Here is a 25,397-nt window from a genome sequence, read left to right on the forward strand (position 1 = left end):
GTTCGTGTTATAACAGGCTTATTAGCAATGTTTGTGAACTTCAACCAGTTTTGATGGGCATACATTCTCATATGCTCGCATGCTGCACTCAGATAGTCAGCTATTTAAACATTACAGTGTGGCTGCATGTTGAAATATTCACAGTGAGCATTTGGCATTCTGACACATTTAGCACAAAACAGAATATTTAATGTATGGTTAGATATGACCCATTGAAGACAAATATGCTCCTGGCTATGCACTAATGTTGTCAAACAAGTCAAGGAGAAATCTGACAACAGCAGAGTTATATAAAATTCTACAGCCTGCCTCATTCTTTCTCTTTCAGCCACTTCCTCCTGCCCAAGTTGTAACCTCTTGAGGTCTTGTGTTACCTCCACCCTTCTGAACAATTACCCAATCAAGTAGAAGCAGCTCTGTCTGGCGTTGTGCAGAGTGGGTGGGTGGAGGGTAGAAGCTTTACCATCCAGCCTGACTGGAGAGCTCCATGTCGGGGAGTACTGAGAAGATAAAAGATTGGGTACATTGATGTTTCAGATGTGGGGCCAATGGGACAAGATCATAGATATGCCATCACTATTGGTAATGCTTATTGCACACATATTCAGATTTTTAATTCAATCTGCCCCCAACAGTAACAAAAAACTGCTAACCCCTGTGTGTGGAATCAGACTCCACACAGACAGATAATCCTTCTCAAAGTCTGCCATTTGATGTCAACCCCCCCCCCCCCAAAATAACCATGTATGTATACATGCAAGCTCTCACACACACACACACACACACACACAGGGTAGGAAGGATTTGAGGTCACAGCGTGCAACTATTTTGTGGTTTGGGGAGAGTTGAGGATTATTGACTTAGTAGGGCACTGGCCAGATGTGGTCACGCACCACTGACATATAGTTGTAAGTTTTGAGTTTATCAACCCTTTCCAGCAATCTCATCCAATAATTGTAATATTTGATTTATGAAGCTTTGGCATTGAGTTTCACTGCCCTCCAGTAGTAATGGAGTTGTTAATGTTTCTCTCCGAGGCCATTTCATGTATGTCTAATATGGTAGGTCCATCAATCCATCCACACAGTCACTGGCTTCATCTCTGTTTCAGCAGCACAAATAAAGTTTCTCTTCATATAGGCCAGCTTCCGTCATTTTACCTTCCATCATTTTCTCAGTTTGTCATACATCTCCCAGTCAAGCCCCTTTTCCACCTTATTCCCCCCACATCCTTGTCTCCCCATTTCCTTAGAGTTCAGGCTAAATTCAATAATTTAATTAAACCAATGCAGGGACTGTTAGGTATGTCAGTGTTACACATATCCATCTTAATTCAGCACTTCTGAGCTGATGAAGTGTAAGTTTAAAATCATCGAGCTCAGTGTGAGTTTTCACTTGTCTCTGAAAGCTTGATCATATAAATGGACCTGGCAAGACTAGAGAGCAGGACCAGACGCAGGAAGGAAGGAGCTCCACTCAAATTAATCTCCGCTGGACGGCCCAGAAAAGGAGCACAGCCATTTTTGGGAGCAAGGAGCCATCTCCTTGGTGAGTACCATGGCAACAGCCAACGTGGGCCCCAGCTTTCCGAGCTGTTCTTTTCAAGCTCCCGATGTAAAGTGGCAGGCCAGGTTTTTTTGCAATGTGGCGTCTCTTGCTCCCTCTCTTGCCCATTCTTCTGTCTCTCCTTTTCTCTGCCTGCATGACATGATCCTGGCCTTTTCCACCAGAGAGGCTGTGAGAAGACTGCTGAGGGAGAGTGTCCGTGGGAAAATGTTGCCAGACAACACAGGGGTATGTGACAGGGGGGCAAGCTAATATAGTCTGCGTGGGGCATAAAGGGGACCTATTACTACTTGAGATAGTTTTGTCTGTTAAGATTTCTACTTTATCCAAACTACTTTATACCATACCTTTCTGCTCTGAATGTTTTTACATTTGGCAAAATATTAAATCTACAGCTTGCCTAGCTCACAATGATCTATAAACTTTAAGACCTTGTTCTCGTTTGTCTTAATGATACTCTTACTTTCAACCGTTCAGTTTATTACTGCTATTTTCTTCTCACCTGTAGTTTTAGCCAAAGATTTCTGATCATACGCTATCATTAGTTAAACAATATTAGCCTGTTTTACTTCAAAGCCACAAGACATACACACCTGTCAGCATCAGTAGAATTTTGTTTTTAAATGCTAGTTAGCAAACATTAGCATGCTAATAGGATGGCAAACGTGGCTCTGATAATCATGTTTTGCCACAATAATTTTTTTTTTCATAACAACTGAGAGACAGAGGCTCAATAGGACAACCGCCATGCTCAACCACCAAAATGATAGAAATACTACTGGCAGCAGTGTGTCTCTATTAGCTTCTGTGACTACATGGGGATTATTTTGGTGCCACTTTTCCACAGAGCATGTGTGTGACAATTTACCATAGAGTTGAGTTTTATAGCTTATCGTTTAGGGAAAAAAATAGATCTGAGATTAAAAAAAACCTACAGAAGGGCAGGACTGAAAAAGCTGTGCACAATTACAAAATCTTTCCATGACTTCAGGACCACAGACAGCACCATGGATTGATCAATACACAGCACAGTATGACTACCGCTCATTCAGAGCCATGATTGGGCGATAGATTGTGACTTATGCAAACTTGGGTCAAATGATGGCTCAATGAGTTAGGCAGACATAGGAAACATATTCCAAATAAACAAGCCCTCTGTCCCTGTTCTCTATCTGCTACTGGGGGGTGGCAGATTAAAAAGGAAAGTGCACATTTCCATCACTTTCTTAGATATCTAAGTTTAGCACCAGTTTCAAAGCATGATTAAACAAAACCACACTGGGTTATCCCGTGGCAAAGTCTTAGCCACTGCTTCCACTTTGCATTACAATTGTTGTAAAAAAAATGTTCAAATGATTTAATCTATTAATATATGACTGGAGGATTAAGACAGAAGACCAAATCAGTGCAGAATGAATATACTGACTATGTCACTCATTGTCCTCCAAATCTCGTGTATAATTTCTTATTATTATTATTACATTATTTCACTCTGTGGAGCAGTTTCTCATACTGTTTATGGGTTTAATGCAGATGAAGCTTGTGGTAGTATAGACTAGGTTAGATTACTTTGTAGTTATATTTACCATTGTGATATTGTGCACAAAGGTCCATGTTTTGTTCTTTATGATCGCCTTTCAAAAGAAGACGGCCTGTCAATTCTCATCCACATGTGTGTACGTTTCCTCTGTAACGTTTTACTTTTTCTTCCAAAAGTTCACATATTGAAACAAGAGAACCGCTCAGTTCTCTGCATCTTCTAGAAAATGCTTCTTTACATCTTTCTAAAGCAGTAAAAGAGCTGACAAAAAGAGTGATGTTATGGTTTAATACATTCAAGGAACAGGATTACCAGTGTTATAAGGTCCATCTCAACCAGTACAGTTGTTGCTAAAATAACGACACTAAAAAGTTATTTAAAGGTATGTTCACATCCACATACACATGCTGAATAATTTAAATGTCTTACTGCATTTTAATGTTAGACACATGCAATAATGTTGACAGAGAGCCGCCTTGTGGATGAATGAAGAAGTGCACAGAGTGAAAGAATAACTTTGATGAAGACCAGCGTACATGATGTATATCTTGTTATGGATACGCTTAAAAGACCCACAAAAATAATGACAAGTTCAAACTACAAGGATGAAAATTGATCAGATTTACTGTTCTACCTAACTCTGTAATCAATAATGTATCTGCATGTGTCTCCTGACTACCCCATCTAACGTGAACGCATGAAAGACTCCAGCCAGCCGAGGTGACGTGATACTTTTTGGAAGATGTAGCCTTTGCTGCAGTCAGCCCCTTCTGGCTGGTTCACCACCCCAGTGAGGAAGAACGCCCCCCTATACAGGGTGAGCAAGGGGCTGCCAGAGCTCATGGTGCAGTCGGCATTGGTCCGGGGAGTGGTGCAGCCCATTTTATTGGTCATCAGGTTAGGGTGTGTGTTCATACACTGAGGCAGCTTGCTGTACTCCAGCTGGTTAATGGCGAGTGGGCCCTGGAAAACAGAAACCTGTTCTTTCCAGCCAGTGACAACAGCTGGGAACTCTCCTGACATCAACACGCTTTCAGCAAAGTCTCTTTCTGGCAAACAGGCAGAGACTATATTTCTCTTGAAGATGATGCGGTCGCGAAGCTCGATCAAAGCAAGGTCATTTTCAGGACGGCCTTCTACGTAACGGGGATGGGGAATAACTGTTTTTACATACAGTGTCTGCTCTCCATCTTCATTGTTGGTGCTGCGCTTGCCTGAGGGGGAGCAGATAAGAAAAGACCAAAGAGTTCAAATCAGTTTAATTTTTAGATACTAGAACTTTGTGTTGGGCAGATTTACAGTGACGTGAAAAAGAAAGTACGCTCTCTTACAATTCCAAGGTTGTACATGTCAAGACAAAATAAACTGCGGTCTTAACCTATGTTTGCATTTCTGACATATGAAAATATGTCTGGGAACAAATGAAAAATCTATCAAGTTCAGTCTGTGTATTTCCACAAATACCTTAGTGGATTCTCAATTAGGATGAAAAAGAAAAAAGACAGAACTTTTATCTAAAATTAGCACCTCAACAAGCGACTTAATAAAAAATGAAAAACAAGAATAATATTAAATGTATTGAACACAGCTGCTATTAATGTAACTTAAGTTTTATTCAACATGACTTGCTCGCATGGCCTTTACCTGATAAGAGTTATTTACACTTAAATAATTCTTCACTCACTTATGGGTCCCGTGTAAGCTTCGGTCTTTTGTCACTGGAATGTGTGACAACTTCATGACAACAAACGATTTTACAACACATAATACTAATCGGGTCTTGGAAGATATATATCGGCAGAAAACAATATGAAACCGAATCAGAATTGCTTGAAGAATTGATGTCTGACAAAAACTAACCCAACACTGGTGTAGGCCTTTTGCAGTTTTCTGACTTTAGCATCCACCATTTTTCTTACATGCTTAGAAGGGGAGGATGGGGTGAGGGGTTGGTTCCAATCAACAGCTTTGCCACTAGATGCCACTAAATCCTAGAGACTGCACACCTTTTGTCCTTTTATTTGGGGAATATTTTATCTGAAAATAAGTCATATTCCCATAGTTCCTTAAAGGAAATTTAAAGCTTGGGAAGCTAAAATAATTGAATGTGAAAAACCTGCATACAAATTCAAACATACACTGCCTCATCATGATAATACTAGCTTCACAGGCAGAAATACAATGTCAATAGAGAGACAAATTTTGAACATTTTAGTAAAAACCATACATTTTCCCAGGGGAAAGCTTAGACCGTTCACTCTTACCACACATAGTAACATCAGTACTGGTTATATAGTTGAAAGTCATGATGGAACTCATTTCAAACCTAAAAACCAGAGCACAGTTGTTGCTGTAGCTATTTCCATGGTATGATCCAGTGTTTTGCTTACTCACCAACTGCTACCTGGATAGAATTGTATTTGCTGGCACACTGAGCTGAAGTCAAGACCAGGTTTTCTTTCAGTATGACTCCACTACAGTAACCCGCAGACTCTGGACTCTTCAGCAGAGCCTGCAAAGCAAGATGAAAGTATTGTAGAAACATATCATGGACACCTAAAGGAGCGGCCGTATCGCGCATCAGCCAGAGTGTGTGTATTTACCTGCCAAGGACACTCTGTAGAAGTGCAGGCAAATCCTTCAAAGTTGTTACGGGCGTTGCTGGATTGTCTGTTGTCCCATTGACTCATACTGTTCAACTTACCACAGGGGAATTGGACTGACAGAGGAAGACATTTATGATTATGTTTATTCCAAAAGGGTATAACTTAACTTTTTGTCATGATACAGTCTAAGCAAGACATGAATCTCGGGAATCTAAACTTAGACCACATCACAAGGAAACTACAAAAATTGACAATATACCCCCACCCTTAAGAAAAAGAAAGATAAAAAGTCAAATGATTCTTGCTTTTTATTTCTAATCATCCCAACATTTCACAGTAGTTCTTCATTGTAAACCATCTTTTCATAATTAGCTAAACAAGTTCAGGTTAAGGGGGGATATTTTAGTGGGAAAAGTCAAGTCAATTTTTTTAGTCAAGATCAATATTTGGCGTAATGGAAACAAGCCTCCAATCAAACCGATGGACGGCTAAAGGTATTTAGTATTTTAGTATTATATTATTATTATATTTTTAATTCAGTTGGATTTTTGGCTGAAGAAAACATGACGAACATACCTGCCGGCTCGCACTTGTCCTTGTTGGTTTTGCTGAGCTTCCATCCGCGGGCGCAGGAACACTCGTACGATACGTAGCCCGGTTTACAAAACTGCGAGCAGCCCTTGTCCTTTTCCAGGGTACAAAGAGTCTGGTCTGCAATATGGAAACAAAGAGAGAAGCTAAAACATGCGGCGCAAAGTGAAAAACTAATAACTAGCATTCAACAATCCTTCACGTGCTTCCTCACCATTTTCACAGTGGACTCCAGTGAAACCTGACTTGCAGACGCAGTCATAGCCTCCCACGCTGTCTGAACACATGGCTCCGTTCTTGCAGGGGTTCTCTGCACACTGGTCTCCATCTGAACAGGAAACAAGTTAATGAGAAGATCTAATGCAGTGCTAATGACTGTGTAGGGATTGAGGGTCCTTTCGAAACAGCACTTACCAATATAGACTGACCAGAAAATATCCTGGAAGAGAAATTGCACTTGGTAAGAAAACAGCTTCTATCAGTCACTGAAAAGTGGCACAAGGAGAGAATTGACAGCGAGCTCACCGTGCGGTATGAGTCCTGGAAGAACTTTCTGGCCTCCTCATAGCTGCACACCCTCTCCATGCAGGCCTGCTCCAGTGTGGTGGGGGACGACCCTCCGACATTCCTTCTCTCACGAGAGATCAGCGAAGTGGCCTGCTGCTTATCCAGAAACACTGAGGAAACAGTTCATGTCTCAGCTATCGCTGCATTGTCTGTTCAGAAGTTTGTTTGCACACCTCTGTTGCATTAAAAAAAGAAGAAAAAAAAGAAAACTGGGACTTGTATTTATCTGTACTTATTACTTTAGTATGAATGACAGCGATTATGTTTTCAAATGAGTACCTGCTGCCTGTCGGTGTCTTTTAAATGTAAACTGAATAGATTTGCTTTGGGACAGCTGATCAGATGAGACGGCCATGTGAAGGAGCCTTTTTATTTAGGGAGATAATCATTGACGAGGCGAATGTATTTATTTGCGGGGTTTACTGGAAAATGTTTACTCACTTTGATGTTCAGAAAACATGTTATTTTTTGTTATTCTTACCCTGTGTTTCTGCACTTTGACTCTTACAGCTCAGCCGACCTTTTAAATGCTCAAAAAACTATTATTACACAGTCTTACATTTATTATGCAGCATCTCACTTTTACTAAATCAGGCATTTCATAAAGCCACCAACCGGATGCTCCTGAAATTATCCATCGACTCTGCTCTCTTCTTTCTAACGCGAAGGAAACCCTCTTATGATATAGGTTATACTAAACATGACGCCACCTCGACGTTTAATTCTTCACTTCTTTTATTCCTCCCATTTTTAAGACAGACTTAAACACTGCTGAGCTTCACAGAGCAAGTTACGCTGACTTTCTCACCTGTCTGCGGGGTCTGAATGGCCGCCACAGCCCCAGCCAGCAGATACAGAAGAGCGGCACATGTGGTTGAGGAGTGCATGGTGACAGAGAGGCGTTTGAGGTGTCCGTGCAGCAGGGATCAACGTGTGCTCCTGGGAGGACAACAAGCAGATTGCAGGCATTATGCGGATAATGCAACGAGCCACAGAAGGATGCATATATACAAATATAGTGTGTTGCAAACTTAACTAAACTGAATAACAGTCTGTATTTCTTATGTAAAAAGCACTTGTGTGATGCTGGTTGTTTATGAGATTACGTGGTTCATTTAGGGAGCTGTCTGTAATGAGAATCCTTCAATACTACTATGATGCTAGAGAGGCACTCTGTTTCAACATGATGTCATATATATTCAGTTCAGTGTACTTGAGTAGCACCAATTCACACCAAGACATTATAAAGTGAGATTGAACAAGTTCAGTTAAATCCAATATCCTTACCTCTCTTTTCCCATTCCTGCAACATTACTGTTGATTGATAACATGTTGTTTTTTGGATGGGGAAGTCAACATATCTGCAGAAGTATTTTTAGGACCTTACAAATATTCCCGTATGGAAGACACTAATTGCACCTTCGTCTGTGCAAATGGATTGACACAAGAGGCTGAAAGTCATCGATTAAGTTCTTAATAATTCAATATCAAACGATCACAGCAGCGGAAGCAGGTTAGTGAGCATTACAGTTAATGGTGGCTGACTTTGATTTAGCCTTTTCCGCCCCTGCTGCTATGCCACTTGGCGCATTTAAAAGGCCAGCAAAGTTGCAATTCATTTAGAAATTTTAAAAATTTAATAATGTGGATTAATCTTGTGGTTTTACATGTTGTGAGAAACAACGGTACAATATCTAATGTAAATAATTTAAAATAGATGAATGATTCGTTTTTGTATATAGGCTCAAAAGTAACATCATACCTTGTAAATGTGTGTGTGTGTGTGTGTACAGCTGTTGAAGTTGATTTGACGTGATGAAGCACCGACCTGCGCAGTGTTCACGGTGCCATGTTAGTGGGGCCTTATTGTTGGCACAATGTGAACAAACAGCTCTGCTTCTGCCGGCTTTTTAGTAAATATTTCACAGTGTCATGTTTTCAGCTCTGAGGGGAAGCTCATTAATGAACAAAGGGATTGGATGTTTTTTTTTTTTTTTTAATACAGAAGATCTGCGCATCACGTAGCTTTGTACCATTGCAGCATTTGCTCAGCTGTTACTAAACAAAGGCAGAAATTGAACATCCTCCGCACAACTCATTCGTTCTTTACTGAATATTTCGCTGTTGTAAGTGTACAACAACGAAATAATAGCTATTTGTTCACAGGGCGGGTCAGCTCGGCAGGCCAAACTGCGTCTCAGTGACATTACGAGAAACGGTAACAACAACAAGCAGAGAGAGGTTCGGTTCTTACCGCTGGGGTCCAACTCAAGCTCCTGCTTCCGGAAGGTCCTGTAAGAAGCCTCCTGGACTGACCAGGTCTGTCGATCCAAAATAACGGGTGCAGATTACATGCGAGCCTGCCCTTCGCTGTTTACAGTTTACGGTGGATGTAATGAGAGATATTAGCCCATAGAGGGCGCTGTTACATAGTGCAAAGTCACTGTGCATAAAAGCACTGAAGTAAACACACACACACACACACACACACACACACACACACACACACAGGCTTGTTTTCTGTTTATAAAAAGTAAAAGACTTTAAAAGTCTAATTCATTCGTGCAGAAAAATCAAACGAACATTTATCTTACAACGACAAACCCTGCGAAATGTGTACACACTTCATCAAACAAAACTGGATTCCATCTGCGATGATCAATAGTGGAAGCCTTACTGCAAACAAACACAGCAGTCGTGGACAGCAACAAACAGCCAAAGACCGGATCGAAGCTCTTCACATTTCAGATTCATCAGCTGAGGAGAAAAACAAAGTGCACACATGGATTAGTTGGAAACTGTTGAGAACCTGCTGGTAGACATGTCGGGAGTTTTTTTTTTTGGGTGAAGTGCACAAGGAAGGTAACATCCTTGAAGCACAGTTTTGAGTTTGTAGATATTTAATATCAAATTCTAATTAGCAATTCTTGGTGACAAGCACATAAGACAAGCTGAAACTAGGTCATCAAGGCTGCATTTAACAGAGCCAAAGTCCCTTACCACTGGTCACATTTTAATTGTTTGTGAGAGCAATGTAATTTACACACAAGGCCGTGGGGGCTTTCTTTGCTGCAGCTTGTTGAAATGTCTTAATTTCCCAAGTCTAATAACCAAGGTATTATCAGAGCCTGTTCAGACCAGCTGGTCCCTGCTCTGGACAGGGACAGGAGCTGGAGGGTCCTGCCCAAGAAGACGCACCCAGGGGTGGTGTGAGGGGACGTAGGGCCTGCCCAGGCGTTCAGAGCTACAGCTGAATGTGATAATGATTACGATTGTCGTAATTTCCACGGTTATTCAATGCGTGTATTTACATACATGTGCAGTCCTGTTCAAATCAAAGTACGCCCTCCTTCAGTGTTAAGGTTTTAGGTATCAGGACATCCTTTAAAAAGAAAATATATTATCTAGTCCTTATCAGGTTTAGATCAGTCCTTATCAAAAAAAAAATGACATACCATACCAAGCCATTGTTTAGGAAAGACATCAACAATGATCTTGGAGAAGAAATGAAGGCTGCCCATCAATCTAAGTCCTGGCTTGTTTTACAGCTACAGGACCTGGACAGTCTTTACTCTAGAGTTTCATTTGAGGTCTTGTCCAACAGCTAAAGTTTGGCAGAAATTGGGTCAAACAAGAGAAAAATGATCCAAAGCATGAAGGCATAACAACCTGCCTGAAAAGGTTTTGCAGTGGGCCGATTAAAGTCTCGAATGGAAACTGTTTGACCTTAAGAGAACTGTGCTTAATCGAATGCCTGCAAACCTCAGTGGGCCAAAGCAACATTACAGGCAAGAGTGGGCCACATTTCTTTCACAATGATGAAAAGAAATGTGGTAAAAATGTGCTAAAGGTGGTTTTACAAGCTACTGAATCATGGTGTGTACTTAGTTTCTCCCACACTGCTTCGGCATTGTGCTTAGTTTTTGCTGAATTAAAAAAAAAACACATACACAGTTGGTCATCTAAGGACCAAATGATTCTTTATTGTGTCTCGCCATGTAAAACTTTCACATTACAGTTTATATCCATACATGTGTCAGATCTAAAACACCTAGAATTTGTTGCATCTGTGTAAATGTGAGTATGCAGGTATGTTCAGTATTGCATGTGCTGGCTTGCAATCAACAGCGGTGGAAGGCAAACCTAATCCATCCATCTCTTTCTTTCTCTTATGTTTTATTCAAGATCCCATCTAGTATTGTATCCCTCTATCACTCTTGCTCTCCTTTCTTCCCACTCCTCTCATTATTCTTTGACTGCCGGGACTAAATTGGTGGGTAACAAGAAAGAGAGAGAGAGGCTCAGCACTCACATGCGACCCTGCCAACCCACTCCTCTTCAAATCCAGGGTCCAATTTTTCAGACACACAAAACAAACACCTCAGGCATCACAGAGGGCATTCATAATTGATGTCACCTGATACTTGACAAGATTCTAGTGGAATTAGTAGGCTGGAGATGAAATCGCAGAGAGTCTAGATATGTTTGCAGTCCCCATTATTCTCCCTGCATGTTTCCGACGCTAATTTTCATAACTTGTTTTTCTTTTCTTTATAAATTGCGCAAACTGATATTTAGTTTTACCCAGCACTTTAGTTTTGAAAAAAGCATATCAACCATTTTCTACTTTCATTCTATGGTCTTCAGACGTGTTAACCAGAGACATCTTTCTCTTAAATATTTATACGTATGTAATCGAACATGCAAAAATGACATGCACACAAATCAGAAACCACATCTGTGGGGTTTTAAGCAGACAACTTTCTTTTGCACGTTCGAGCATGTCTGTATCTAACTGTTCAGTTTGGTTATGACCTGATATTGTGAGGTCCCCAGACAATGTAATGATGATGTAAGGGATTAATAACACAGAAACACACAGAGATGACCTGCAGAGACTTGTCCTGCTGCTGACCTCGCATTCATGCATCATCACAGGAAATAATGCAGTCAGGTGGAGGTACTGTGTTACTGCTCTGTGTAACTAATAATGCATCACAAATGCCACCTGCCCTGGTTTAGTTTTTAAGAATAGCCCCAAATTAGTTATACATCAATAAAATAACCTCACTCATGTACAGTGCAGACAATAATCCACACATAATGTAACCACAGATGTACCCAAGCATCTCCATCAAAGGCTGGTGTGGTTCTTTATTACCTCCAGAATGTGCAGTCTACACCAGAAAAGTCAATTAAACTTTATTTGCCCCTAAAGGGAATTAGATGCTTGAGAAGTTGGGTGAAGAAAAAAAAAAGATCATCAGAAAGGCAAACAGATAGTCAACTTTCAAATTCCAGCAACCCTTCAATCCGTTAACTGAAATGACGTGTTCAGGAGAATAAGACAGGATCAGGAGACAGCAGATCCTGCCTCATTCAAGTCCTGACAGCACATCTGTCACATCTGTCATATATTAACACATAACGAAGAAAACGTGTTTAAAACAAACAACAACAAAAAACGCCAGTGAGGGAACATGTGTGTTTTGATCAGTTTAGCAGATTATACTTGGTAGTATCAAAAAAAATAAATACATAAATGAAAAGAATGTTCTGTGTTGGTGTGTGTGAACAGTTAGCAAAGCAAAGGATGCACAGACAAAAGGAATTTCATCATTTATTTGAGATTAATCCAGCTAAGAGATACAGTTACTACAGTGCACATTTTATTCATAACACCGAACATGTCTGCTTACATTAAAAAAAATGAGATTCTGAATGAGAAAAGACAGTATTGTCCATATTTTCTATTAAAATGCCCACATTTTTTGTGCTGCATGCTATAAACCCTTTGTTGTGAGGACAAAATAAAGGCAAAAAGTAGCCAAAATTTAAATGTATGATTTTATTGAGATTTTTACTGCGTGTATATTAAAATGATTTATCTCTCTCTCTATATATATGTCTATATCTATATATATATTTCTCTCTCTCTATATATAGATATAGATATATATATACATGCACTTCACTCTCTTGGCCTGCCATTTCTTGTCATCCTCCCACCGTATTATGTCTTCATTTGTCTTTCCTTGATATTTCACTCTTGCCTCTGTTAGCTTCTGGTTGGCGGTGGTGAGTCTCTTGATTTGCTTTTTGAACTGGAGGATGTTGCTGTGGATCCAAACCAAGTCTATCTCTTAAATGATCATTTTCTTCTTCAAGGTAATTTATTCTCATATAGAGCTGGTGGATCTCCTTGCTCATGGCCTCTGCCTCACAGTCTCTCACTCTCATTCTATTTTTCCACTCTTCAGTCTCTGCAGCAGCTCCTTGTAGGCCACAAGTACCTGACATATGCTTTCTCAAGCTGTTTGAAGTCTCAGCCAGGGCCTTGGGTTTTTCCAAATCATGATCTTGGGTTAATTTTTGGTCCCTCTCTGCCTCTGTTGCTATCTTCTCTGTAGCTTCCAGCTTAGACCTCATCTCTGCTACCTGCTTCAAGATTGAAGAAAGAACTCTGTCTTTCTTTATAGTTGCCTTTATCTCCCCAATGTCCTGGATACTCCTCTCAATTTCTCCTGTATACTCCTTCACTTCCTCACTCAGCAGCTTTATTTGATTGTCTTTCTCTTTAATGATCTGTTGTGTAGCAATAAGACGTTTTTTGTCCTGCTCGGCTGAAAGCAGCTCAAGCCTTTGCTCGTGGATCACCTGCTGGTGCACTAAAATTTCCTCTTCCTTCTCAGAGAGCACTCTCTTCCATTCATTTGCTTTGACATAGACTGCTTCCACGAACGAGTCAGCGTCTTGAGTAGTTTTATGAAGTGTATTTGTCAACTCACCGCCTTCAGACTTTGCCTGGTCTCTGTCTGTCCTTAGCTGGTCGATAGTTTTATCAGACTGGAGTAGAGCTCTCTTCATGTGATTGTAGTTATCTGCCTGCTTCTCAGTGTCTTTCGTAGCCGCCAAAAGATTTTCTTTGTACAACTCATTTTGCTTCTTCAGGTGTTCATTTTCATTTTTGGCTTCCTTAAGGTCTTGGTTAAGCTGTTCATTTGATAGCTTCAGCATCCTCTCATTCTCAGTGTACTTTTCTTGGAACTGTTCTTGCTCTTCCTTAATGGAGTCCAGATCCTCCTGGAGCTCATTATGTGTCAGTCTAAATTCTTTACATTCTTTTTTCAGTGACGTAACCTCATCTTCAGCCTTCTTTAAACTCCTAGCCAGCTGCTTACGTCTAATTTTTTGTTTATCCGTGTTTTTCCTTGACTCTGTCAATTCTTGTTTTGCTTCCTCTAGCTGCTCCTTGAGTTGGTAAATCTCCTGTCTAAGAGAGCGTGTTTCTGATCTGGTGCCGGATACTTTGAGTTGTTGTTCCAGCTTTTCCACTTTTGTAAGAAGTCCTTTTTCAGTTCTACCATGCTCCTCACCAGCTTTGTCAAGGAACTTTAAGGCAATGCTAAGCTCCTGCTCTTTGATTTTTAACAAGGCCTGAGATACTCTGAGGACATGAATAATATTGTCTACTGCTTTATCACTTACTTCCCATTCTTCTATTAGTGTAAACATATGGAAGATCTCATCTATTTTGTCTTTTTCTAATTCATGCAGCGCCGCTGGATTGAGTCTTGATACTGTCTCCCACTCTAAGGCAGCAGGCATATTGGCCATTGTGTGTTTGCAAAGAATTTCCAACAGTACACTAAATTTGGAGAGGACTTTAATGTGAAAGTGAAGCCGCAAAGTAATACAATCTTTGGAATCGCAAAACTGGTTTTAACAGAGCTCTACAGCCTAATGTCTTATTTCATATATTTTATGCTAGATGGTCAAGATGTCCAAACTTGTGATGTCACAATGAGACTATAGATGATGTCACAGTACCTTTGATATCACCTGGTAAGGGGAAACCTAAGCCCCTCCCTAACCTACACAGCAGCACTATACCTCAGCTCATCCAGAACAGAGAGATTCCTAAGGTAACATTTTGGCATGCTATGGAACAGTTTTCTCCGTCCATTTTTTTAAAATTTAGAAATAGATATATATGGACTATTGGGTTTTTGTTACAAAGCTGTAAAATGTTTTCATTAAAGGCAGACAGATTACGTTTTTTCAGCATTATTCACCCTAGGGCTGTGCAATTAATTGAATTTCCATTTCGTTTTCGATTTGGGTTCCCAACGATCACCAAAACAATACAATCGAGAAAAAACGATTATTTTTAAATTAGTATTAAGTTCTGTTTTGCAAGAACTCGTTAGCCTGGACTCGTATCTTACGTTCTGAATGACACGCGCATGCGCACATCCGCCCCTCCTGAAGCCTCAAACTCTCTCAGCCAGAGGAAGGCAGGTCGTGATCATCCGCCGGAATAAAAACTCAGCGCAAGTAAAGATGGCAGAAGGAGGCCAGGCACAGCAGCGTTTCGTGAGCAAAAAAGGGAAAACCAACTCCGTTGTCTGGTACGGAACAGTATTAGGGCCGGGCATAAGAAAAAATATTTATATTTGGCCTGTCGAGAATAAAGTCGACATGTCGAGAATAAAGTCGACATGTCGAGAATAAAGTCGACATGTCGAGAATAAAGTCGACATGTCGAGAATAAAGTCAACTCCTCTGGTCCATCATCTAATTACTTTATTTTCGATATTTCGACTAATCTCAACATGTCGACTTTATTCTCGACAGGCAAAATATAAATATTTTTCTTAATCCTGGCCCTAATACTCTTCCGTAGTCTGGGAACAGTTTGGCTTCGAGGAATCTGACGACGAGCAGAAAAATGCTACGTGCAACATTTGCTATATTGTAGTGGCTGCAACGCAAGGGAACACTACGAATTTGTTCAACCACTTGAAAGCTAAACACCGAGTGACCCATGACAATTTAATAAAGAAACAGAAAAAGCCATCCACAACCCCCTTAACCCAGACATCCATAACAGACACACTCTACAGCGCAACTCCCTATCCGTTGAATTCGGAAAGGCACAAAATGATAACAGATTCCGTTGCCTTTCACTTAGCTAAAGATATGCGCCCCACTAGCACAGTTGACAATGTTGGATTCAAGAAAATGGTCCATACGTTGGATAAGCGCTATGCTTTATTTATTTGAGGTTATCATTTTTACTTGAATACTTGGATTAGCAGGGATCACTCAGGGGCTGGCAGCGTCCCAGGCAGGAACACGGAATGGCACAGGCAGAGAGGGGTTGTCGCCTGTACAACCTCATGCAGGAACATTGACAGACGTGGCATATACTCCAGTTTCTGGCCAGGCGCTGGAGTAGGCTGCAGCAGCACTGAGGTTTGTAGCAGCTGACTCTGGCTCTTACGTAGATGCTGGCTCTGGTGAGAACACTGACTTTGGCTTTTTTCAACAGCATACGTTTGGCATGGTGTTGTGATCCTGGATCAGCCACTCTTAGAAACTCTCAGAACCCAAGGCCTAACTTGAATCGGCTCTGAGGTAGCCCTCACTTTGTTCCAGATCTCTTAATGTCCAACAATGCAGACATCTAGGTCCTTTCGGCCTGCTGCATCACATTGAATCCTTCTTGTATCTGTTAATGTCATCTGGGTTTATGCTTGGCCAGATCGTACAGTCACAATCCATGGTGAAGTCAAGGACCCAATATGTGTGGGGGTTCTCTTTCATAATATTTCGCTCGATGTCTCACTATGGGATGCACGCCCCCGCTGCAGACCTCAGAAGCATCAATCTCATTACGCCAATCCTGATTGGCTGGTGAAACGTGTCCGTCCGCACCAGGTAGTCCCACCTACCTTAAATACCTCCTGCGGACGGCACCACGTCATTCAAACACCTCTTCTCACTCGGAGCATATCTCGCGTCCTCTGGCTAGCTAGCTTAACTGTCCGCAGACGGATCTTACTCAGCTTCTGTCGCCGGGCGCTAGCTAGCCTTGGATACTTTTTGCTTCGTCGGTCACACCAGATCGAACTCAGTGCTTTCCTCGCCTCTCCACGGCTTGGCCAGCACTGTCCTCGGCGCCTCACCACGGCTGTTCGAGTCCCGAGCGTTAGCACACCAGCTATCCTCTCGGCTTCACAGTTAGCACACCAGTTAACTGCCTCAACTCCCTGCCTGCACACCAGCTCGCGAGGAATGGAGGACAAAACCCCTCACACCAGAGGGCACGGAGACTCCGGGGCCCGTCCCTGTCGCTGTGGGAACAAGATATCGAGTAAAGATCCACACCAGGTCTGCTCGAGCTGCCTGGGGCTGCAACACGCCCGGCTGGCTATCGACGTCCCCGGCTCGTGTCAACACTGTGCGGTGTTCACCATCAAGAGTCTCCGCAGACGGCTAGCCCGCCAAGCTAGCTTGTCTGGACATGACCCCTATCTCCCTTCCGACGGCGCCGCCGTCGAGGGTGGAGAGGAGAGAGGGGTTGTTGCGGTGGCGGTACCGGAGGCTAGCGCCAGCTGGGGCTCCCAGCTCGACCTAGCCGCGGATCCCCCGCAGGAGGAAGACGTCCTATTGTTGGACTATGGGGACGATGAAGATGCCGCCTCGGACCTCCTCATATCAGAGGATGACGACGAGGAAGACATCTTCATCACTCCGGCCCGGGCTGCACAGCCCACGGCCTCCGTCGCCTCTCGGGATGGAGATGAGAGCAGCACACCAGCTTCTCCCCTCGCCAGCTCGGACATGCTCGACGTGTGCAAACGCGCTGCTGCCCGGCTTTGCATCCCCTGGCCTGCTGTCGTAGCTGAGACCTCCAGATCCCGCTACGAGGGGAAGAAATTGCCCTTGGCCAAGAGCGCGACGAAGCAACTTCTCCCCGTCTTCCCAGAGCTGCTGGATGAGGTGGCGCGCTCATGGAGAGACCGCCCATACAGCAGCAGGAGCCCGATTCCCGGGGCCTCGTCCCTCGACTGTGAGGCGATGGAGAGCCTGGGTCTGCTCCGCATGCCTCCGATGGAGCCACTCGTTGCAGCCCACCTTCACCCCCGGCTGTCAGCAGTGTCCTCCCGGAGCCCCAGTCTGCCGTCCAAGTCCGACCGTTTTCAGTCAGCCCTGACTGAAAAGGCTTACAAGGCGGTGGCGCTTTCGGCCAGAGCGCTCAATGTCCTCTCCCTGCTCACGGCTTACCAGGCTGAGTTGTGTGAGGATTTTGGGCAAACTCAGGACCCAGCTACGTGGGAGGAGATACCGGTCATCACCGACCTGTGTCTCCGTGTCCAACGCTGCGCGGTCCGGGCCACGGGAAAAGCGCTGGGGACGATGGTTCTGCAGGAACGAGCGAGGTGGCTCAACCTCGCCAACCTGTCGGACAGAGAGAAGGAGGACGTCCTGGACATGCCCATTGTCCCGGGGGGGATTTTCGGCTCCGCGTTGGACTCGATGCAACGGCGGTGTGAAGCCAAAAAGAAGGAGGATGAAGCTCTTCGGCTCTGCCTCCCTCGAAAGTCCCCGGCTCCCTCTCCGACTGTGCAGCGTAAAAGCTTCGCACAGGCCGCTTCCCAGGTTTCGCAGTTTAAAACGCCCAAACAGACGAAACCCCAGCTCGCCCCGGGCCCCCCGCCCGCTCGGGCCGGCTGGCCCAGGAAGCCCTCGGTCCCGGCTGCAGCTCCGCCGGCACAGCCCGTGCAAGCTGTCTTCAACCAGGCCAGGAAAAAGAAGAGAGCGGCCTGATCGCCCCTCTCTTCACCGGTGATGCAGCTGGATGTTCCCCGTTCACCAGCTCCACCTGTTCGGCTTTTGAGCGTGCTCCCGGAGGCCCACCACGCCCCCGTCTCCCGGCTGCCACGGACCGTGCCAGAGCAGACCGGGGGAGACGGACATTTGACGGCGGAGGGTTCAGCAGTTGCCCCTCTCTCATGTCCACAAGCACGCACAAGCACACACATTTCTGTAAAGAAAATAAAATGTGTCCCGCTGCAGCATCCAGGCCAAAGGCCGAGGGCTCAGCTAACAAAAGCCAAACAAAATATCAAAATAAGCAGCGTGGTGGTGACGCCCGCTGTCCCCCCTCGGCGAAAAGCCACGGCTTTCCCCGGGGCGAGGGGTGTGTGGGCCCGGCCGCTGCTCTGTCCTCCCGGGCAGAAACGCGCAGCGTCACCCGGGGGTCATGTCACTGTTCCGCCAGGAGAGGGCGCCGTCGCACCGCGGCTGGGGCTTCTCACGGCGGAGGGGCTGCGGTGTGTGTCCACTCTCTCCCCCAGATGGGAGCGATGGGCCGCTCTCGCAGCCTCACCCTGGGTGGTAAAGACGATCTCGAGGGGCTACAGGCTGCAGTTCGCCGCTGTTCCCCCGCGATTCGCCGGTATAATATACTCCCAGGCTCAGGGAGAGTCAGCTCGTGTTTTACAGGAGGAAATCCTCTCACTGTTAAACAAAGGAGCAATCTGTGTCGTACCTCCCGCACAGTGTCAGAGCGGTTTTTACTCCAGGTATTTTCTGGTCCCCAAACGGGGGGGGAGCGGAATTCGCCCTATCCTGGATCTACGTGCTCTGAACAAATATCTCAGGAAATACAAGTTCAGGATGCTAACACACGCATCCCTGCTGCGTCTTGTGAGACAGAACGACTGGTTCACTTCTGTAGATCTGAAAGACGCGTATTTCCACATCCCGATATATCCTCCCCACAGAAAGTATCTGAGATTTGCTTTCCGGGGGATCTGTTACGAGTACCGCGTGCTCCCTTTCGGTCTGTCCTTAAGCCCGAGGGTGTTTGTGCGGTGCACGGAAGCGGCAATAGCCCCGCTGAGACGGCAGGGCATCCGCTTGGCCACATATCTGGACGATTGGCTGCTGTTGGCACAATCGGAGCAGGAGGCCAGGGCGCACACGCGTATTCTCATACGACACCTATCCGATCTGGGTTTCGTGATAAACGCGGAAAAGAGCTTGCTGTCCCCGGCACAGGGCATAATCTTTCTGGGATTATCCCTGGACTCGGTGACTTTCACAGCGCGTCTCTCGGGGGACCGAGTGAAAGCTTTCAGGGCATGTCTCGCGCTCTTCCGTCCAGGCAAATCTGTTCAGTTCAGATTATGTCTGCGGTTACTCGGGCTGATGGCGTCTGCCATACTCGTAGTCCATCTTGGCCGGCTCCACATGAGGGAATTCCAGCTCTGGGTGGCCTCATGCGGGCTGGATCCCGTGCGTCATGGCGCACGGAGAGTGCTGGTCACACCGGGGTGTGCCAGGGCACTGCGCCACTGGCGGGTCCCGTCCTTTCTGACCCACGGGGTGCCCATGGGTTCCGTCCTGTCCAGGAAAGTGGTCACTACGGACGCCAGCCTGACAGGTTGGGGCGGAATTCACGAGGGCCGGTCTGTGAGGGGCCGCTGGAGTGTGGATCTCCAGCGCTCTCACATAAATTTTCTGGAACTTTCAGCGGTGTTCCTCTCCCTGAAACATTTCCTTCCGTCTCTCATGGGTCACCATGTCCTGGTGAGGACGGACAATACGACTACGGTGGCGTATATCAACCGTCAGGGGGGATTACGCTCCCGTCAGTTGCATATGCTGGCACGCAGACTGATCCTGTGGAGCTGTGGTCGTCTCCTCTCCCTGAGAGCGACGCACGTCCCGGGAGTCCTGAACACGGGTGCGGACCTGTTGTCCAGGGGCGCGCCGGTATACGGGGAGTGGACTCTGCACCCGGAGATTGTGGAACAGATATGGGCACGTTTCGGCCGGGCCGTGGTGGATCTGTTCGCATCGAGAGACAACACGCAGTGCGCGCTGTTTTACTCTCTCCGCAGCATGGATGCTCCCCTCGGCGTAGACGCACTAGCGCACGCCTGGCCGCGCGAGCGTCTTTACGCATTCCCCCCCCTGGCCTTGATACCCCCCACTCTGTCCAGAGTGAGGGAGCACGGCCACGCACTGATTTTGATAGCTCCGCATTGGCCTGCGATGCATTGGTTAACGGAGATATATCAGCTGATGTGCGCTCAGCCCTGGCAGCTCCCGCTTCGCAGGGACCTGCTATCACAGGGGGGGGGAGCGGTCTTCCACCCGCACCCAGAGCGCCTGGCACTGTGGGCCTGGCCCCTGAGTGGCTAAATCTGTCAGCTGTGGGTCTTTCACAGCGGGTGATTTCCACTATACAAAACGCTCGAGCCTCCTCCACTAGGTCTCTGTATGACTGTAAGTGGAGAGTGTTTGAGGGGTGGTGTCACAGAAATGGCCACATTCCTTTTCAGTGTCCAGTAGGAGTGATATTGTCATTCTTGCAGGACCTGATTGACAAAGGAAAAGCTTTCTCCACGGTTAAAGTGTACTTGGCGGCTATCGCCGCCTGTCACGTGGGTTTCGGGAAGCTAACAGCGAGCCAGCACCCGCTGGTTTGCCGCTTTATGAAGGGAGCGCGCAGGCTTCTCCCCGTGTCCAGACCGCTGGTACCACCATGGGATCTGGCCGTGGTCCTGGAAGGGCTTAAGGGCCCTCCCTTTGAACCACTGGAGGGGGCAGACTTGAAACACGTGTCTCTCAAGACAGTGTTGTTGCTGGCTTTGGCTTCGGCTAAACGGGTCAGTGACATCCATGCGCTCTCAGTGCATCCCTCATGCGCTCAGCTCTTTCCGGGGGATGTGAGGATGATTTTGAAGCCCAACCCGGCCTTTGTGCCTAAGGTGGTGGGCTCATGTTCTCCTATTGACCTTGTGGCTTTTGCTGCCTCACCAGGTGAGCAGATGTCGCATGCGTTATGTCCGGTCCGTGCAGTGAGCACTTATATGGACAGGACGAGGGGTTTCAGGAGGAGCGATCAGCTGTTCGTCTCCTGGGCTAACCCTCATAAGGGGAAACCTGTCACAAAGCAGCGTCTATCCCACTGGGTGGTGGAGGCGATTGCTTTGGCTTATACGAGTCAGGGTTTGCAGCCACCTGTGGGCCTGCGAGCGCACTCGACTCGGGGCTTGGCCGCATCCTGGGCCTTATTCAGGGGAGTCACTGTTCAGGACGTTTGTGCTGCAGCGAGTTGGTCCTCGCCTCTCACTTTTGTCCGTTTCTATATGCTGGACGTCTCCGCTCCGTGCGTGGCTAGAGCGGTTTTGCTGTCCTGATTGGAACAGTGTACTTATCCCTATGGGTTGGTGGACGCTGGATAAGCTTGTCTGGCAATACGGGAGCAACCATATCCCATAGTGAGACATCGAGCGAAATATTATGAAAGAGAACTTTAGGTTATTTACATAACCCCGGTTCTCTGAGTAATATGAGTGAGATGTCTCACCAGACAACCCTTCTTGCTTGGGCGAGTGAGAAGAGGTGCTTATCTTGAATGACGTGGTGCCGTCCGCAGGAGGTATTTAAGGTAGGTGGGACTACCTGGTGCGGACGGACACGTTTCACCAGCCAATCAGGATTGGCGTAATGAGATTGATGCTTCTGAGGTCTGCAGCGGGGGCGTGCATCCCATAGTGAGACATCTCACTCATATTACTCAGAGAACCGGGGTTATGTAAATAACCTAAAGTTTTGTTGTTTTTCAGCTGCACTGCTGTGTTTTGATCTGGTTTTGTTGTTTAGTTTTTCTTCAGTCAGCTTGGCTCAGCTGCAGAGTGGTCTTCCTTCCGAAGTTGCCTTGGGTAAGACACGGAATCCTATATTGTCCCAATATGTGCAACAGCGTAGGATTAGAATGAAAAGGCACTGCATGCATTATAGGGTACAGGTATATAAAGATGTATATTTATTAGTGGTGGGCCGTTATCGGCGTTAACGTGCTGCGATAATTTGAGAGTCTTATCGGGCAATATAAAAAATATCGCCGTTAATCTATTCTCAAAGTTGGGTTGGGAACTGGGTCAAAATAGGTAAGCAAAGTGTGATGACTTTTACCTTGATATTTTAGCTCGGGTGTAGGCCGATGTACTTTGTTTGCCGTTAGGTGTGATGAAAACAGAAGAACGCCACTGAAAGTCCAGCAAACCTCCCTTGGGCAAGTTCAGGAGCCGCTCGTGCAAGATGTTCCAACACGGTGGAATTCCACCCTTGAGATGATCAAGCGCGTGTGGCGCAACAGAGACGCACTGCACACAACGCAACAGCAGCACCACCTGGCCCTCCCAACAAGTGCTGAATATGAGAAGTTGGCGAAGCTAGAGAAACTGCTGGAGCCATGCATGTGAATAAGCTGGTCTGCCTGCTGCATGTACACCAAGAGCGACCTCGCTGGAGAAGCTTCGCTTGAGAATTTGCTTTGGTAGCTTTGGTAGCTCGTGACGTCACATTTAGAATGTTAAATTCTTAAAGGCCCCACGGTTGTGCAGCACCCCCGCGAGAAAAAAACATGAGGAAAGTGAGGGCAGGGACACGAATAAACGTGTTGTTATTTACAATTTGTTATTCAAGATATACATCACGTTACAAATGATGTAAAACTACATTAGGTACACCTGAGAAGAGCAGGAATAGCAGAGGCAGCTGTGAAAAAGAAACTAAATTCGAAATAAAATCCGAAATAAATCAGAAATAAAACTTAATTGCAGTGAGAAAGGTATGCGTGGGGTTACTACACTATTGTATTGAAGCACTCGACACGGCAATTGCAACAGTCTCAGGATTAAACGACTATTGTTTGGATTGGAACCAAAGTTTACACGTCTGTTTCCGCGAACCCCGCGGATTGCCGGACCCCTGAATGAGCCATTTTAATCTAGATTAATTTCAAGATTTCAGTGAGATTAATCTAGATTAAAAAAATTAATCTATGCCCACCACTAATATTTATACATATCTATAACAACAAGCACTGTATGAGTGTTTGTGTTAAGAAACACATTGCGAATTGCTTTGTATAACCTATACAGGGTTTAAAAAGGTGTTATATTCCAAGCCAAAATGAGAGTAGCTGCTTCTTTCATGTCTGTGCTGCATTTTACAATGTTTACATGCTTTAGATGCAGCCTATCATTTCTCCTCCTAGCTTTAAGGTTTATAATCAATTCTAAATCTCTAACACACCACTGTGTTGTTGGTTTATCTGCTTTGTCTACATGTGAACTCAATATTTGCTTTGCTCATATCAGTAAGGCTGTACTGTGTCTGCCTTCTTCTTATTAGACTTTCATTTTTTTTTTTAAAAGGCTCAAGAAGATGTGATGTTTGTTCTCAGGATTTGTTCCTGCCGTCTGTTCCCTTAGCATGGAATCAACTTCAAAATCACTATAAATTAAAGAAGCCGATCTCAATAAATTAATTCTAAACAATCTTCTGTGACTTAGAGGCAGAAACTCTAAAACATACATATTTTCCATTGATCATCTTTATCTTGTCTTGACTTTTGAATGATGTTATTTACCATAGGGTTTTCTCATTTCACTTTTATTTTGACATAAACTTGTGTTTATATATGGTATTAGTGGTAAGGTTATAATGATTAAAAAAAATCGTATAACTTTGGACCATTTACCACTCAATAGTTTTAATAGATATTCATTAAAATTTCTCCACAGGCTGTAAATGAGATTTCTTCATGTAAATGAAAAAAACAGGGCCAAAGATGATGACATGCCCTCTTTGTTATTTTTACAGTACAATATTTTATCAAGTGTTTTGTTACTTTGCAATGCTGTGTTTTATTTAATTGATCTTTCATAAGTTGTCAATATACACCTCAAAACCCTCAGTGGTTCCTTCAGTCTCAGCTAAAGAGAGCAGTACAAACCAAGAACTCTGTCAAGTCTAAAATAAATCTCCAGATGTGATGTAATTTCAGCTAAGAACTAGATTTGGAAATATAGATTGAATAAATTTCGCTGAGATTTTCAGTGGAACTGAACTCAATTTCATATAATTACATTCAGTTTTAAAAATGTTTAAATACTCTCCATGTTATCCATGACAAACTCAAGTTGTGTGATTCAAATTGTGTCTCTTCTGACATAGATTTCACTCAGCACATTACATGGGCCATCAACCGGCAGCTCAGGTGCAGATGCAGCGACTCCTTCCTCTATAAGGTAGCGATCTGTCTTGCAGCACATAACATCTCATAAGTGAATGATCCCGCACAGAAGATACAAAGTTCAGGGTCCATCCATCCTGCCATTCTCTATACCTGCTTTATCCAATTCAGGGTCGCGGGGGGATGGATCCCATCCCAGCTGCTACACATTTCCATAAGATGTGATTCATTCACAGCTTGTAGAAACTTGTATTTCTAAGTATTTTCTTTTTTTTCTAAACTTACATCGTAATAGAATGTAATATTTGAAATATAGCCATGTTTTTATAGATCTATTTATATATTTATTTGTCTATTTATTACTATTTTCTATGTCCTTGTTTGGACCACTTGTCTGCTTGTCATTTTCTGTTTTTGTTGTCCTTGTCCTTGTTTTTGCTTTGTTATTGTCCTTTGTCACTGTCATTAGTATTGTGTTGTTTGTGCAAGCTTTTATTGTTACTGATGTCAGTACTGTGTTGTCTGTCTGTGTAAGCTTTTGCTACTTTTACCTGCAACCAAATCTACCTTCGGGTACAAATAAAGTCACCTTACCTTACCTTACCTTACCTTACCTTACCTTACCTTACCTTACCTTACCTTATATGTGTACTTTGAATATTCACAGTGTTGACTAGAT

General features: G+C 44.5%; 2 protein-coding genes across 2 annotated transcripts in view; one reads left to right on the forward strand and one right to left on the reverse strand.

Moving 5' to 3' along the window:
• The window catches only part of iqck (IQ motif containing K), a 60,624-nt gene extending 35,681 nt beyond the window's left edge, over positions 1 to 24,943 (forward strand). The window contains exons 10-11 of the mRNA XM_075454646.1: positions 24,700 to 24,773; positions 24,890 to 24,943. Of these exons, the coding sequence (XP_075310761.1) occupies positions 24,700 to 24,773; positions 24,890 to 24,943 (128 nt within the window). The remainder of the gene's footprint in view (positions 1 to 24,699; positions 24,774 to 24,889) is intronic.
• proza (protein Z, vitamin K-dependent plasma glycoprotein a) lies at positions 3,380 to 9,274 on the reverse strand. The gene is made up of 9 exons (XM_075454012.1): positions 9,125 to 9,274; positions 7,679 to 7,809; positions 6,829 to 6,980; positions 6,718 to 6,742; positions 6,518 to 6,631; positions 6,289 to 6,423; positions 5,710 to 5,825; positions 5,501 to 5,618; positions 3,380 to 4,320 (listed from the first exon to the last, which is right to left on the reverse strand). The coding sequence occupies exons 2-9, from the start codon at positions 7,755 to 7,757 to the stop codon at positions 3,791 to 3,793; spliced, it is 1,269 nt and encodes a 422-aa protein (XP_075310127.1). The 5' UTR covers positions 7,758 to 7,809; positions 9,125 to 9,274; the 3' UTR covers positions 3,380 to 3,790.
• Positions 24,944 to 25,397: the final 454 nt, after the last annotated feature.

Source organism: Odontesthes bonariensis, chromosome 21 (assembly GCF_027942865.1).
Source record: "Odontesthes bonariensis isolate fOdoBon6 chromosome 21, fOdoBon6.hap1, whole genome shotgun sequence".
Lineage (NCBI taxonomy): Eukaryota > Metazoa > Chordata > Actinopteri > Atheriniformes > Atherinopsidae > Odontesthes > Odontesthes bonariensis.

Excerpts from the sequence above, each read along its gene's own strand:
- proza (XM_075454012.1), bottom strand. The coding sequence starts at position 7,757 with ATGCACTCCTCAACCACATGTGCCGCTCTTCTGTATCTGCTGGCTGGG. Across the intron at positions 6,743-6,828 it reads TCCAGGACTCATACCGCACG|GATATTTTCTGGTCAGTCTA; the intron begins GTGAGCTCGCTG and ends TTTCTCTTCCAG. Across the intron at positions 5,619-5,709 it reads CTACAGAGTGTCCTTGGCAG|GCTCTGCTGAAGAGTCCAGA; the intron begins GTAAATACACAC and ends CTTGCTTTGCAG.